The sequence below is a fragment of the Marmota monax genome, unplaced genomic scaffold (assembly GCF_021218885.2).
Source record: "Marmota monax isolate L192 unplaced genomic scaffold, Marmota_monax_Labrador192_F-V1.1 WCK01_AAM20220418_F8-fsc00001, whole genome shotgun sequence".
NCBI lineage: Eukaryota > Metazoa > Chordata > Mammalia > Rodentia > Sciuridae > Marmota > Marmota monax.
Genome location: NW_026693777.1, coordinates 21,987,177 through 22,001,839, shown reverse-complemented (window position 1 = coordinate 22,001,839; position 14,663 = coordinate 21,987,177). Strand labels below are relative to the sequence as shown.

At 44.8% G+C, this 14,663-nt stretch overlaps 1 protein-coding gene across 9 annotated transcripts in view; it reads left to right on the top strand.

Moving 5' to 3' along the window:
* Positions 1-14,663, top strand: part of Syne2 (spectrin repeat containing nuclear envelope protein 2) — a 336,172-nt gene that overhangs the window by 310,370 nt on the left and 11,139 nt on the right. For all 9 annotated transcript variants that reach the window (XM_046461329.2, XM_046461328.2, XM_046461327.2 and 6 more), the window contains 7 exons: positions 3,354-3,516; positions 9,112-9,299; positions 9,782-9,932; positions 10,466-10,648; positions 12,442-12,579; positions 13,436-13,630; positions 14,369-14,651. In XM_046461329.2, the coding sequence (XP_046317285.1) occupies positions 3,354-3,516; positions 9,112-9,299; positions 9,782-9,932; positions 10,466-10,648; positions 12,442-12,579; positions 13,436-13,630; positions 14,369-14,651 (1,301 nt within the window). The remainder of the gene's footprint in view (positions 1-3,353; positions 3,517-9,111; positions 9,300-9,781; positions 9,933-10,465; positions 10,649-12,441; positions 12,580-13,435; positions 13,631-14,368; positions 14,652-14,663) is intronic.

The window sequence follows — 14,663 nt, the reverse complement described above, 5'->3', positions numbered from 1 at the left end:
TGTATCCTGGAGCCATGAGTCCAGACTTCCATTTCTTCAACTGTCAAATAGGAATGATGATAATACCCATCTCTTAGCATTGTCATAAGGATTAAATGAGTTGCTAACATGTGAACCACTGCAGGCCTGGCACGGGTCAGCCTGTTAGATGCTATGTTACACAGATATTCCATTTTAGTAATAAGGTTTATGTATTAAAAGTCATATCCAATGTAGATACTTTAAAAGAATGGGTTAGCAGAATAAAGTCTATTAGACTGAGTGTCCTTTATCCAAAATGCTTAGGAACAGAAGTATTTTGGATTTCAGATTTGGGAATAATTTCATATGTACATAATGAAATACCTTAAAGATGGGACCTGGGTCTAAACACAAAATTCATTTAGGATTCTCATATATACCCCAGACATAGTTTCACATAGTAACTTTCAGTGTTGCCTGTGTCCTGATGTAAACCATCACACGAGATCAGGAGTGGCATTCCCCACTTGTGGCATCATGATTGTGCTTAAAAAAAAAAAGTGTCTGATTTTGGAGTATTTTAGATTTTAGATTTTTTCAGAACAGGGATGCTCAGCCTGTATGTTATACCTATGTCCCATTGATATGTCTGAAGCACCCCTTAGAAACCACAGTCCTGGGAAGCCGAGCAAATTATTCATCCCCCTCCTGTAGGAGTTATCATGCATGGCATGGCTAACCCCTAGGGCTGAAGTCAATCAAGACCACTGCACCCCCGTATTCTTACACCCAGATTATTTTGCTGCTTGTCACCTTCATATAAAAAACTTGCATTCCAGCCCTCTTTCTTTTTACAATAAGAAAGAGGCCGGGATTCTTATGGTGAAATAGGGTCAGATGCTGGATGAAGGCAGTGAATGGCTGCCATCCTGGGAAAAGGGAAGAGGAGGCTGCTGAACTGAACCTGAACCTGCCCAGGCCTCTTCTCCAGCAGAGCCTCCAAGGAGGACAGCCCTTCCCAACTGTGTGGAAGACTTTTGGTCCCTGGACAGGCAGGGTGGCAGAATGTTTGGGTGAGGAGGGCATAATGCTAACTTGGTGGAAATGAAGCCCCTGCTTCAACCAGGTTACAATGTATCCAGGCCTGGCTTGGGCTTCTGTTACTTTTTTTTCAATGAATCCTCTTAGTGACTTTGAAGGCAACTTGTTAGCAGTAAGAGTGCAATTTGGAGAATATTCCTCCTTGAAACTGATCATGCACGCAGTCCCTGGGCATCTGCCCATCACATCAGACAGTGTCCCCGGTGCCCTTCATGCATTGTGTCTCCTGTGGTCCTCTCAGCTACCCAGGAAGGAAGGTGCTACTGTTAGCACCATTTTTCACATGAGATTAAACAGGACTGAAACCCTGTGGTCAGGGCCTGTCTGTGTCCTTCACCACCAGACTCCACAGCTTACAAGCCTGAACAGTCTATGGTGCTAATAAGATTAAAACACCTATGAAAGAACTTGGTGAGGTCCAGTGCTGAATAGAAAAGGCATTATTATTTTCACAGTCTCCTGTAAACCCAGTCAGCATAAGAAGAGCTAGTGTTATTAAGCATTTATTATGCCCCAGTGGCTCTACATGCATGCATTCTGTTATTTTGGTCCCACAACCACTGCAAGGTGTTTAATTTTACAGATAACAAAGAAACAAGGAGTCAGAAACTGAGGGTCTTGCAGGGATTTATAGCTTATAGATAGTGAAATGGACTTGACCCTGGGCAGCTCACCTCCGAAGCTCTGGCCTTAACCTCACTTGGATCCTGTTGCCTTTCTGAATTGGGAGACTTCAGAGGCCTACTGGGGATAAGGGAGAACATAACAGGTCACCCTGACAATAGAGCTGGTTGACTTGGTCCCTTGTAAGGAACAAAAACAAAATACACATGCACACCTCTGTGGTCTGCCCAATTCCTAAGCTGTAGAAGGGCTTTAGCTATATTTATCCATTCAGCAAATGTTTGTGGACACCTTTGGCCCACCAGGCGGTGTGGGAGTGCTGCCTGGCAGCTAGTCTCTGTGTTGATAGGTGCAGAGACTCACTGTTAGGGCGCCAGGTGGGAGGCCCAGATACTGTGGGAGCCTGTGGGGGAGGGGCAGTGGAGAGAAGCTCCAGAAGGAAAGAGGAGTTACTTTGCAAACTGAAGGGCTAGAGGCAGAGGCCACTAAACGCTGGAGGAGATCACGTGATTAAACTGGTTTGTCCAGGAAAGGCAGCAACTGTTGTGTTGTGGCCATGGATCAGACCCGCCTTCCAGGATGTATCCTTCAGCTTCAGAACCAAAGGTGGGTAGGAGGGCAAGGAGGCCTCTAGGTAGGAAGTTGTCCAGTTAAGTAAGAGGTGGTGGTGGCATGGAGGTCAGTGTGGTCCAGTGAGTTAGGGTCAGTACCCCAGTTTCTCTCTTTAGCGCTCCCAGCCATGGGATGTAGTTCTGACAGTATCTTCCAGCTTGAGGATTGGTAAGTGGGAAATTTCAACTGTAGCTACTAGTTGAAGTCGCTGGGATTAACTGAAAATCCCCCAGGTCACCCTCACTCACGCTCCTTTTAGGACTTTCATGAAAGGGTTTATTGACACATTTTATTTCAGTATTTACATAAAATTATGGTGGTTGTCCCTCGGTGGCACTTGGTTTTGGTGAGTGCACCACTTTACACCAGCGCCACATGCGTCTTTTCAAATATGCTCAATGTGGAGTCAGCCTGGGCAGGATCTGAGGCAGACTGGCCAGGTAGCAGGCACTTAGAACTGCGCTGGAGGGCACCGTTCACCTCTGCCCCCACCCTCTGACTGACAGGCGACCCTCTAGTACCCACATGGGCTGGTTCAGTGGCACCATCGATCCTGGCTGAAGTGGTGGGTTTGGCATGTGTCCTTCTCTTGCTCAGAGCAAGGTCCCATGAGAGGCATTGTGGGCTAACTACCAACTAGCCAGGCGTGTGACATCTTTAATCTCTCGGGAAGACAATTGTCTCAGGCATACCCAAGACAGAAACGGGGCAAAAGAAGCCAAAAGTGGTTATTGTAGAGAAGTGACATCTCACCTCTGGAGGCCCAGCAAGATGGATAGGACTTCAGGGGGCCCCCACTTTGGGAATGATAGGACATCCTTGTTTGCATGGGTAGACTAAGTCCATATGAAAAAATCAACTGAGGTGACAGTTTTGCAAAGTGGCATGTATTCTGTGAGAACTCTGGTGACATGAGAGTCGTTCCTGTTAGAAGATCAGAGCAAGTTTTGATCCTTTACCCACCAACACCCTTATTGGCTGGTCCCTTTTTCTTGTCACTAAATGCTGAGTTTTTGTCTTCCATCTTTTTTTTTTTTTTCTGCAAATATGTTCAGGGTGAAGAAGCTGAAGGAGACATTTGCTTTTATTCAGCAGTTAGACAAAAACATGAGCAATCTTCGCACCTGGTTGGCTCGCATCGAGTCTGAGCTTTCGAAGCCGGTTGTTTACGACGTCTGTGACGATCAGGAAATCCAGAAGAGGCTCGCTGAGCAGCAGGTGGGGCCATGGGAAGTGAGCTGTGTCCCAGCAGAGGTGTCTAAGATGCAAGTCTGATAACGAACACAGACCTGCCCACATCATCTGCTGTGTTTCAGCATGTTTGCATTTCATAATATCGGTTTGTTTTTTTCCAGGAAAAAAACCCTGATTGCCTGTCTGCATTTTTATATGTGTGAGGCGTCCATCTCTTGAATGCCCACCCATTCACATAGCTCTTTATGAAACAGTTTAAATAGTGTGTAAGATGTAGACCTTAATCTTAGTGAGAAATTAGGGGGTTTAGTTTAGTCATTTTTTTTTTTAACTTTGATCTTTGTTGTGTTTTGCTAACAGTTTTGAAAGGCAACAAGTTGGAAAAGAAATAACTCTTTTTATGAAGGAAAGTTTTCATGGGGTCATGCTATTTGTGTCTGATAGACATTTTTTTAAAAAACAAAAATTATAAGATATGCATGCCTACAGTCCAACTACTCAGGAGACTGAGGCAGGAGGATCACAAGTTCCAGCCAGCCTGGGCAACTTAGTGAGACCCTGTCTCAAAAGAAAATTCTTTTATACAAGCAAAGGAACATACTCGGGCCAAGAAGTTCAGGTTTGCAGAGTTTACCACACTTTGCATTTTGTCATCAGTTATATATATGCATGCTCTGAGCTAACCTTGGAAATCTGCATTTTGAAAAATCACTGAGTTCCACTAGCATTGGCCACTGTGCCCACTGGCAGGTGCTCTCTGACATCACTAGTTTATTGAATCCACTTTGCTGCCTTCTATAAATTTTACTCACATGCCATTTTCATAATGCACTGCCCAAGTTTGTCTTTATTTTTTAAATGACCAAGTTTATATTGTTCTTTCTGTGGCTTTTGTTCATCTCCGTTTTCTTTCAGAGCTATAGGCAGATTATTCCAACCATGCAAGGCGTATGATTCTTAGATTTGAATCTGGTTTTGTCCCATTTAACCTCCCCTGTGCTCATCCTATCTATCATAGGTGCTTAGAGACAGTTTGGGTTGGCACATTTCCCCCAGATTCAAGGCCAGAAGGCTGCCTGTTCTATGACATTCAGTCCATCCTTTTAATGATTACAAGTGTCATTTCATGCTTCTATAAACAGAGCCAAGTATTTGATATTACTATTACCTTTACTATTCAAATTATGCCTATTCTGGCTTTCAAATTAGTATGATTTAATATTGCTACAAATTAGTACTGGTTTTACTACTTCAGATATCTAAGGGTGTCTTTTTATTAAGGTCATCTAAATTCTGTCTTTGCTTTGTGGAGAAAGAATATGACATAAATTTCAAAGAACTTTAGTGGACAGTCTAGAGATTTTGATGCACTTCTCAGTGGAACATCATCAGCTTCATTTACAAATGTAATCTGTTGGACAAATTTCTTAATTTCTAGTCTCTTAATAGATAAGGCATTGCAAACAACTATCAATCCTGAGTGGTGAGTTTTTTCAGATATATAGTAAGAAAGATGGCAGTATCTTTGCTCTTAAAGAATGATTGGCTGAATTTAGTACAGGCTCAAAACTGTGTTAACTTTTTATAAATCTGAAATATGACACACTAAATTGCAGGATATTTATTCCTAAAGTGTACAATTTAGAACTGCCATTCTCTTGACCTATTTGTTCCCATACTGAAATGATACATAATTTCCATCTGATGGATTCGAGGTTTCCCTCTTTATAGAATTCAAAGTTACCATAATGGAAGTCTTATCCCTTTTGGTTATCAAAATAGTTGTGGAGTTAGTATTTAGGACTACCATTACAGCAAATAAATTAGATATATTAATTTTCTATTGCTGTTGTTTACAGATTAAAAATGCAAATGTATTAATCTTACAGTTCTGACCAGGCACCAACCTGGAGCTTGCCCTTCTGAGGGCTCCACAGGAGAATCCATGTCTTTGCCCTCTGGCTTCTAGAGGCCTCCCACATCTCTGGGCTTCTGGCCCACTTCTTCCACCTTCTAAGACATCAATCAACATTGTCTCTATGGGCCATTCTTCCATAGTTGCATCTTCCTCTAAGTCTTCTACTTTTAAGGACTCTCAGGAACACATTGCACCCACCCAGATAATCTAAAATGATCTATATTAAGTCAAATGATCAGCAAACTAAATTCTCCTTTACCTTGTAACCTAATATATTCATGGGTTCTAGAATTAGGATTTAGGCATCTTTGGAAGGGAGGGGATTCATTTCATTGTTCTGCCACCTGAGCAAAGTTTTAGTACTTTTGTTGAATAGAATGAACAGGCATGTGTTTCTTATACTAAACCTAGACCATCCAAAACACTAAAAACAGAAGTGGCACACAAATGAACTTATGAGTCACTTTTTTAAAAACCTTACTTTTTCATCCCTAATAAATATAATAAGTTGCTCGATTGCCTCTGGTAAAGGACCCAAAAGCTTGGGATTGCCTAGTATTGCCTCCTGCAAATGCCCCCAGCTCCCTAAAGAGCCATGATGTCCCTGGGTCCTCTTTGTAATGTCCTTAGGGACCTGGTGAGGAAGGATTAGACTCTATGAGAGTCCTCTGGGTTTCTTCTTTCTTTGGTAGAACTTCTTTAGATAGTTGGTGATGGGGTCATTCTTTCAAAATGCAAAGGAAATGGCGCCCATTAGTGACAAATCATGAGCCACTTTCACTGAGTCTTAAACATTTCTCTCCTGATTTTTTGTTTGTTTGTTTGTTGAATCCCTGAGGATGCCAGATGGCACTTGGGGACATTTTTAGTTGCCCTCTCATTCTGTAATGACCAATAGCCTCTTCCCCCAAAGGCCCAATCAGCTTCACTCCAAGCCCCCTAACCGTCCCCCAACACTACCCTGGTTGGCTGGCTTGCCACCCAAGCCCCTCCCATGGAGACTTCCTGGAGCCACCACACCATGGGTTCCTCTCTGTGATTTTCTTCTTTATCTTATTTTTCTGGTTTCTTTTTATCCTCCTCCTTCCTGACTGCATCTCTTCTCTGGTTTTATGTCTCCCCCCATCACCTCTTGCTGAGCCCCCTCTTCCTCCTCCTCCTCTGCTCTTTCCTAACTTCACTGTCAACTGCTCAGGAAAACAGAGTGAAGAGGAGCCCCTTTCCAAAACCCTTGGCAAAAGTCTTTCCCATTGTCTTCTGCCTTTCCTTAAACTCAGTTCATCTCCAAGTTTGGATAGTCTCTGAAATGCAATTATTGTTCAGCCTCATGCCTCAGTGGGCATAGCAACAGGATTATTTTATTTAATTTGCAAAATAATACTTGTCTAGGACTTGGAAGATCTACATTTAAAAATATAATTTACAACTTGATTTTATGCATGAAACTCCAACATCAGTAGGCCACTCTGGTGTTTTAGGTATTTGGGGGGTGGTTGTGGTTGAAAATGTAGGGCTTTTGCTTTTATTCAGCCAAAATGTGGATGATCTTTTTTTTAACTTGGTTTAGAACCTCATTTCTGTCACTTATTAAATTTTATTAAATTTTCTTTAAACATTTATTCAATATAAGCTAGATAACTAATGTAAGCTAACTGCAAAGAATCTATTAAAATACATGGCATTCGGCCAGGTGTGGTGGTGCACACTTGTAATCGCAGCAGCTCGGGAGGCTGAGATAGGAGAATCGAAAGTTCAAAGCCAGCCTCAGCAATGAGGTGCTTAGCAACTCAGTGAGACCCTGTCTAAATAAAATACAAAATAGGACTGATGATGTGGCTCAGTGGTTGAGTGCCCTGAGTTCAATCCCTGGTTTAAAAAAACAAAAAACAAAAAAAACATGGCATTCATGTTTATCCATAGACTAGACTTTCTCTGAGCATCTTCATCAAATTCTACCCAGTTGGAGCCAGGTGAGATCGAGGGAATTTTTCAATTAATTTGTCAGAATTACTCAATTAGCACTACTGTGCTAAATTACTGTTATTACTTTAATAATTCAAAGGATATGTATCAATATCAGTAAATTTCAGAAAAACCTGTTCTAATTCTATAAACCAGTAAGAATTCTTAAAAACTGGAATTCAACTTAAATGTAATAATTTTAAAGCTAGTCCTGGTATTGGCCCTGGGGATACTGCCACCCTTATAGCATTTCTGATACTCTTCCTGAGCTGTAGAGCTTCAAAAACCCACCCTGCACATCTCTCCCTGGGCTCACAGGGTGACCGAGTGGAAGAGATGTTTCTTCTGAGTTTAACTTGGTGCCCATGTCTACTCGGGATCTGTGCTAGCAGCTGGCTGATTTAGAATTCAGGTGGAGTGTTCGAATTTGTTCTCTCAAATCCACCCAAACACACAATGATCCAAATTGTGCATTTGAAAGAAGAAATGTAAAAAAATATTAGGCCTACCTAGGCATATAGTAGTTGTCTCCAAAATTATTTAAATACTGAGCTGACCTGGAATGACCTTGAGCTGCCTCTCTGCAGCTGGTGGCAGCCACTGTTTGTAAAGTAATCCTCTTGAAAACTGGTTTATAGCTTAGTAGAATTGATAGTGGCTTACTTAAACCATTGTGCAATTTCAGAAATGGTGGTATTATCAAACAATTGAAATAGAATTTAACTTGGTCCTGGCTACTTTACAACATAATTCAGCTTTAGGATTAACAGTGTAGTCTCCTGTCATGTATCACATAATTTGGATGTCAGGGGAAGCCTATCCCATCCAGAATGGCAAAACAAACAGGCTCCTCATCTGTCTCCCTACTCCCCAGCCCACCCATGGAATGTGAAAGAATTATTCTCTCACAATGACTGAAAAAATGTGTGTGTGTGTGTGTGTGTGTGTGTTGTCCTCATGCATGCTGGGCAGGTGCTTTATCACTGAGCTATATCTCTAGCCCCATGTTTCCTCTTATGAAATTTTTTATCTTTTTCCTGTGACCATGCATTTTCATAAGTATTCTTTTTTCCAAATTGGGAAACGGCATCACTGTCACTATCATGGGAGAAGAATCCAGAGATCCTTCCCCCCTCCCCAGGTCACAGCCCCACTCTCTGGGTAGAGGAGTCCCAGGATTCTTCCCTGGGACCTGTGGAGCCGCTGATGGGCTCATGGAGAGGCCATGCACACCCTTACAGCTACCCACACAGGAGGACGTATGTAGAGAGACAGCACAGGGCTCTTTGTAGGTTCCAGAGTTCTGTGACCCATAAAAGCTCAATTCTGTTGCTAAATCTCAGCTCCTGCTGAAGAGATTTGGACAGTTCAGAAACCAAATCTAAATTGGAGGCCTTTGGGGTAGGTCATTTGGATTAGATTGCAAGCATGCCCAAGGTCTGTGGAACAGTGGCCTCTCAGGGTCAGCAGGGCCACCTGTCAGTGCGCAGCAGGCCCCATACCATTCCCACCCTCACTCAGTTCAACACATAAATCCCACCTGTTGCCACCACCTAGGCTTCGGGTCAGGTGCAATGGCACAGGGCTGTACAAATACAGGCTGAGCCTGTATTGTTGGTCCCAAGTGCACCCAGGGCTGTGTCCCTAGACTAGGGGAGGGATGAGCGGTGAACCTTTGATGCCAACCTTCCATCCATTGCCACTGTCTCAAAGGCTTTCGTACCCTGTTGCAACCCTAGGATCTGCAGCGAGATATCGAACAGCACAGCGCAGGGGTGGAGTCCGTGTTCAACATTTGTGATGTCCTTTTGCATGACTCTGACGCCTGTGCCAACGAGACCGAGTGCGACTCCATCCAGCAGACCACCAGAAGCCTTGACAGGCGCTGGAGGAACATTTGTGCCATGTCAATGGAGCGGCGCATGAAGTAAGGACCCTGCTGGCCCCAAACATCGAGCTGTGGCCTACAGAACCCTGTGCACCCTCTGCCTTTAGTCATAGTAATTGCTCTATTCACGTCACTTAGAAATGTGCCAGGTATTGGCAGAGAGGACCCAGTAGGGGTGACCAGTGTTTACCAAGGACTTATTGGAAAAAAACATAGTGTGGTGCCATCTTCCCCCAGCTCTTTTGTGGCTGCTGTTTACTGGGCCATGAAGCACTGCTGAGCTTGTCTCCTGTTTTTCAGCCCTGTGAGGCAGGAGCTCTGAGATGCTCGGCCCTTCCAGAAGGAAGGTGCACAGACCAGGAGGCAGCATCCTCAGATATTTCCCAGGAAGGGTGGCAGGGTCTCTCCCTAACTGCATGAGCATAAGGCAGATGGGAATGAGCCCAGTCAGGAGGCAAAAACAAGTCCAAAAGGCACAGGGTGGAAATGAGCGGCTGGCTAAGCCACTTTCCTCCCATCAGAATCGAAGAGACATGGCGCCTGTGGCAGAAGTTTTTAGATGATTATTCCCGCTTCGAGGACTGGCTCAAGTCTGCCGAGAGGACAGCAGCCTGCCCCAATTCCTCTGAGGTGTTGTACACAAATGCCAAAGAAGAGCTGAAGAGGTTTGAGGTAAACGCCTTCCCCATCCTTTCTCCTGCTAATGACCAAGACAGCAGCCACTCAGAAGCTACTAAATGGCTTCCCAGGGCCTACTTCCCCCACCTCTGGAGGAGATAGCACAATCCTCAGCCTGCCACCAGCTGCTAAGGCAGCTTTGCAAGGTGTATGCCAACAGCCATGTGCTGGCCTTGGGAGCCTGTGCTTTAGCATCAAAGACCTGGGGATAGCCAGGCTCAGTGGCACACCTAAATCCCCAGCAACTTGGGCTGGGTGAGGTAGGAGGATGGAAAATCTAAGGCCAGCCTGAGCAACTTAGCAAGACCCTATCTCAAAATTAAAATTTAAAAGGGCTAGGGATGTAACTCAGTGGTAGAGCACCCCTGGGTTCCATCTCTAGTACCAGAAACAACAACTACTGGTGAAGTCACCCTCTGTTACCTGTGCTGACTGGGGACTGGCCACACAGAGCAAGCCATTGGGGTCGGGGAGGGGCATGTCCCAGCCCTCTGCCTCCTTGACACTGACCCCTCCGTGGGCTGCAGGCCTTCCAGCGGCAGATCCACGAGCGGCTCACTCAGCTGGAGCTCATCAACAAGCAGTACCGGCGGCTGGCGCGGGAGAACCGCACCGACACTGCCAGCAAACTGAAGCAGATGGTCCACGAGGGCAACCAGCGCTGGGACAACCTCCAGAAGCGGGTGACAGCCATCCTGCGGAGACTCAGGGTAACCTTTCCTGCAGCACAGGGGTTATTTGTAGATTTTCGGGGAGAAGCGATATGGGACAGGCAGTGGCAGGCTTGTAACAGCGCAGGGAGATTTCACTGCAGGACTAACCTGTCTTAGTGTTCTCTTTGCACCAAGGAGCCCTCAGCTGCCAGCGTTCATTTTTAAAGAGGGATTTGTGTTGGGGCTTCGTAAAGCCTATTGATGTGATCTGTGTTACCAAAACACAACTCTCTACAACTTCCAGTGTGCACGTGAGCACAGGGACTGCCCGCAGAGCACAGGCCCTGCTTCCTGGGTCAGTGGAGGCAACACACAGCTTCCAGAAAGAGCCCTGCTTTGCCTGTCTGTGTGTTGTTATGTGCCCCCAGGAATATGCATAAACCCCATCATGCATGTGCCCCTCCGCATTGCAGAGGTAGGGGGGCAGCCATTATTCTCCTTTACAGCTCAGTGACTAACCTCAGAGGTTGGGGGCTGGTGTTTCAATAATACAGTGGGGACTCCCCCTCCCCCAACAGAGACTAAACTCTTTGGATGCTCAAGTCCCTCGTGCAAAATGGTGTGATATTTGCAAATAATCTATGCACATCCTCTCCTCCTATACTTTAAATTGTCTCTGGATTATTAATTGTCCCTAATATAAGTAAATACTTATTACACTATGTTGCTCAAGAAAAGTCTTGTCTTGTCCTGATGTTCAATGCAGACAAATTTTCTTCAAATACTTTCTGTCACAGTTGGTCAAATCCTCCAGTGTAGAACTTGAGGATACAGAGAGCCAACTGTATGTACTCACCCTGGATTTCTGTAGTTCATAAGTTAAACCTAAAGGAGTATAGTCAGGAGCTATCCAATGTGATATTAACCCCTACTCTGTTCTCAAGGCAGAATGCTTTTGAAACTCTTTTAGAAAGATAAGAATATTTTGTTTTGTTTTGTTTTGGTGTTTCTGGTTTGGTTTGGGTTTTAACCTTCTGAGGAGGACATTGGCTACCATTTCTAGTAATCTAGACAATTTCATTGTGTTTTTGTTGTTGTTTTTGCCCCTGAGCATCCCCCAGCCTTTTTTTTTTTTTTTTGGCAACAGGTCCTCACTGAGTTGCTTAGGGCCTTGCTAACTTGCTGAGGCTAGCTTTGAATTTGTGATCCTCCTGCCTCAGCTTCCTGAGTTGCTGGGATTACAGGGGTGTGCCACCACAGCCGGCTCATTGTGTTAATTTCTTGATTGGACTATTACTAGTCTGAATGGTCATTTGGCTCTGAATGCCACATTTCTCTGGAAATTGGCTGCCCATCTGAGAGCCTCCTAAACTGGAGGTGTGATGCATCTCCTCTGGGTCTCCAACATGCTCAGAATTACACAAAGGCAAGTGGGGCAGTCAGTTAGCCAGGTTCAGCCCTGCAATCTGCACTTTTCCATCTTGAAGCTGCTGCTAAATCTGCCATGCCTGGCCTGGCCTCCCAAGGGGTTCCTCAGTGGACAGGGGAAAATCCCTGACTTAAAGAATTACAGAATTTCAAGTGTTTGAAAAGACCTCTGAGATCATAATCAACATTCCCACACCTCCCTCATTTGCTAGGGTAGAAACCAAGGCTCAGAGGTTGGGGGCTTGTTTGGTATCACAGCCAGGACCAGACCCAGGCTGCAGTGTACAGTGCTTTCAGGCTTCCTGGGCACCCCGATACAAGTCTTCCCGAGCACTCGGACACCCTTTCCTTTGAGCCAAAGGTGATGAATACCTGAACTTTTTCCCAAGGTCAGTACAGATCTGATTTCTTCCCCTTTGCAGCATTTCACCAACCAGAGGGAGGACTTCGAGGGCACCAGGGAGAGCATTCTGGTGTGGCTCACAGAGATGGACCTGCAGCTAACCAATGTGGAGCACTTCTCCGAGAGCGATGCTGATGACAAAATGCGCCAGCTGAATGTAAGGGCTGCTTCCTCAGCTCCTCTTCAAAGATGGCAGCTTTGAGGAGGAGCCCTGGCCAAGTACAGATTTCACCTGATGCTCTAAGAGCAAATTCCAGAATTCTTTGAGCAGCTAGGTTGCATCTTACCTATGTATTACTGGGTTCTCATGAGCAAGGACACTAATCCTTGCAGTTGAGGGGTCATTGGAATGAGGCCCCTCCCCCTTTTTGATGGCCACTTATAAATCATCCAAGGGGAGAATTTGCTTTAGGCTCCAAATAGAAACGTCATACAATGCTGTTTCTCTAGCACTCAAATTGAGTATAATGAAAGGGAAATCTATCATTGGTGGTGCCAAGAACAGATTTAACCAATATCTACATTAGGTTTATCTCACGGTTGTTCTCTCCTTAGCTAGACTTTAGAAGAAAATGAGAAATGAAAATTTTTCTCCCCTAATGGCACCCATAAACATTATTATTTCATCTGAGGCAAACAGATGCCCATTGGTTGCTTATTATGGGAAATGTTCTTGTGTTCACCCAGTATCAACCAGAGGAGTTACTTCCCTCACACCCAAGAATGATTAACGTCCATCTGTGTCAAACCCTTAGAATTTATTAATTGGAAAAAATCGGTGCCCAGAAGGAGGAGGAAAAAAATACATATACAGCCTTTTTAAACTATTAAATCGTCATTGTCACTTGGTTAAAAATTGATGAAGCTGGAGTCCTGGGTACAAGACAAAATGAAAATAGGAACAAAACCAAAATGACACGCCTTTTCCTAAGGCCCTGTTTGAACATAGCACTGGACGCCCCGGGTGCAATTTTCTTTCTTTTGAAGTCGTCTCTTTTTCATCCTCTAAATAGGGCTTCCAACAGGAAATTACGTTAAATACCAACAAGATCGACCAGCTCATCGTGTTTGGGGAGCAGCTGATTCAGAAGAGCGAACCCCTAGATGCCGTGCTGATTGAGGATGAGCTGGAGGAGCTGCACCGGTACTGCCAGGAGGTGTTCGGCAGGGTCTCTCGCTTCCACCGGCGCCTGACCTCCCACGCTCCGGTAAGGGCAAGGCCGCCTGCCCAGGGCTCCACCAACCGCTTAAAGAATTGGGATGTCAGTTTTGTAGAGGTTCAACTGATTGATTTTATGGTTAAAAATCACTGAGACTATGCTGAAATTTTTCATTTCTGCTTTTATTAAATAGAGCTGTGAGTACTTCCAAGTCCCCACTACCCAGTGGAGAGGATGGTACTTCTAAAACTTCCTGCTCCTCTGACCTGTTTTCAATGTATTCCTCAGTACAGGGCTCCTCTGGCACATGACGGTACCCCGAGAATTCATTGAAAACTGTTATGGTTTTTTCATTACAAATTTGGGAATGTGTTTCTTAATGTGTGAAAGCTTTTAATATCTGTGCCTTTCTGGTGTTTTGTTGGCAGATTTGAAGTTGTTTTTGTTTTGTTTTTCAAACTTTCTGATTCTTGGAGGAATTTGCTACTAACTCGAAAGTTTGCTCAGCCTTTCCCCTACCTTCCAGATAAAGTTATTTAAGTTTGATTATATACCTCAGCTTTCTGTCTTGGAAACAGCTGGAATTTTTGCAAAATACAGATTCTAGCCCCATTCTAGATTGGCTAAACTTAAATAACCATAAGCAGAGCCTGGGGGTGCAGTTCTTTTTGAATCAGCCTTAGAAATGCTAGTGGTGGCTGCTAGCCAGGCAGACTTCCAGGGCTCCTTCTAGGTGAATTGCCCTTGAACTGGTTAATTCTAAAAGCTGGATACTCCCCCCTTTAGGGTTTGGAAGATGAAAAGGAAGCCTCTGAGACCGAAACAGACATGGAAGACCCCAGAGAAATCCAGACCGACTCTTGGCATAAAAGGGGAGAGAGCGAGGAACCCTCGTCTCCCCAGTCCCTGTGCCATCTTGTGCCCCCTGCTCTGAGCCACGAGCGGTCTGGCTGTGAGACCCCTGTTAGTGTGGACTCCATCCCTCTGGAGTGGGATCACACAGGTGACGTGGGGGGCTCCTCCTCTCACGAAGAAGATGAGGAAGGTCCATACTACAGTGCACTCTCAGGTAATGGCAGAT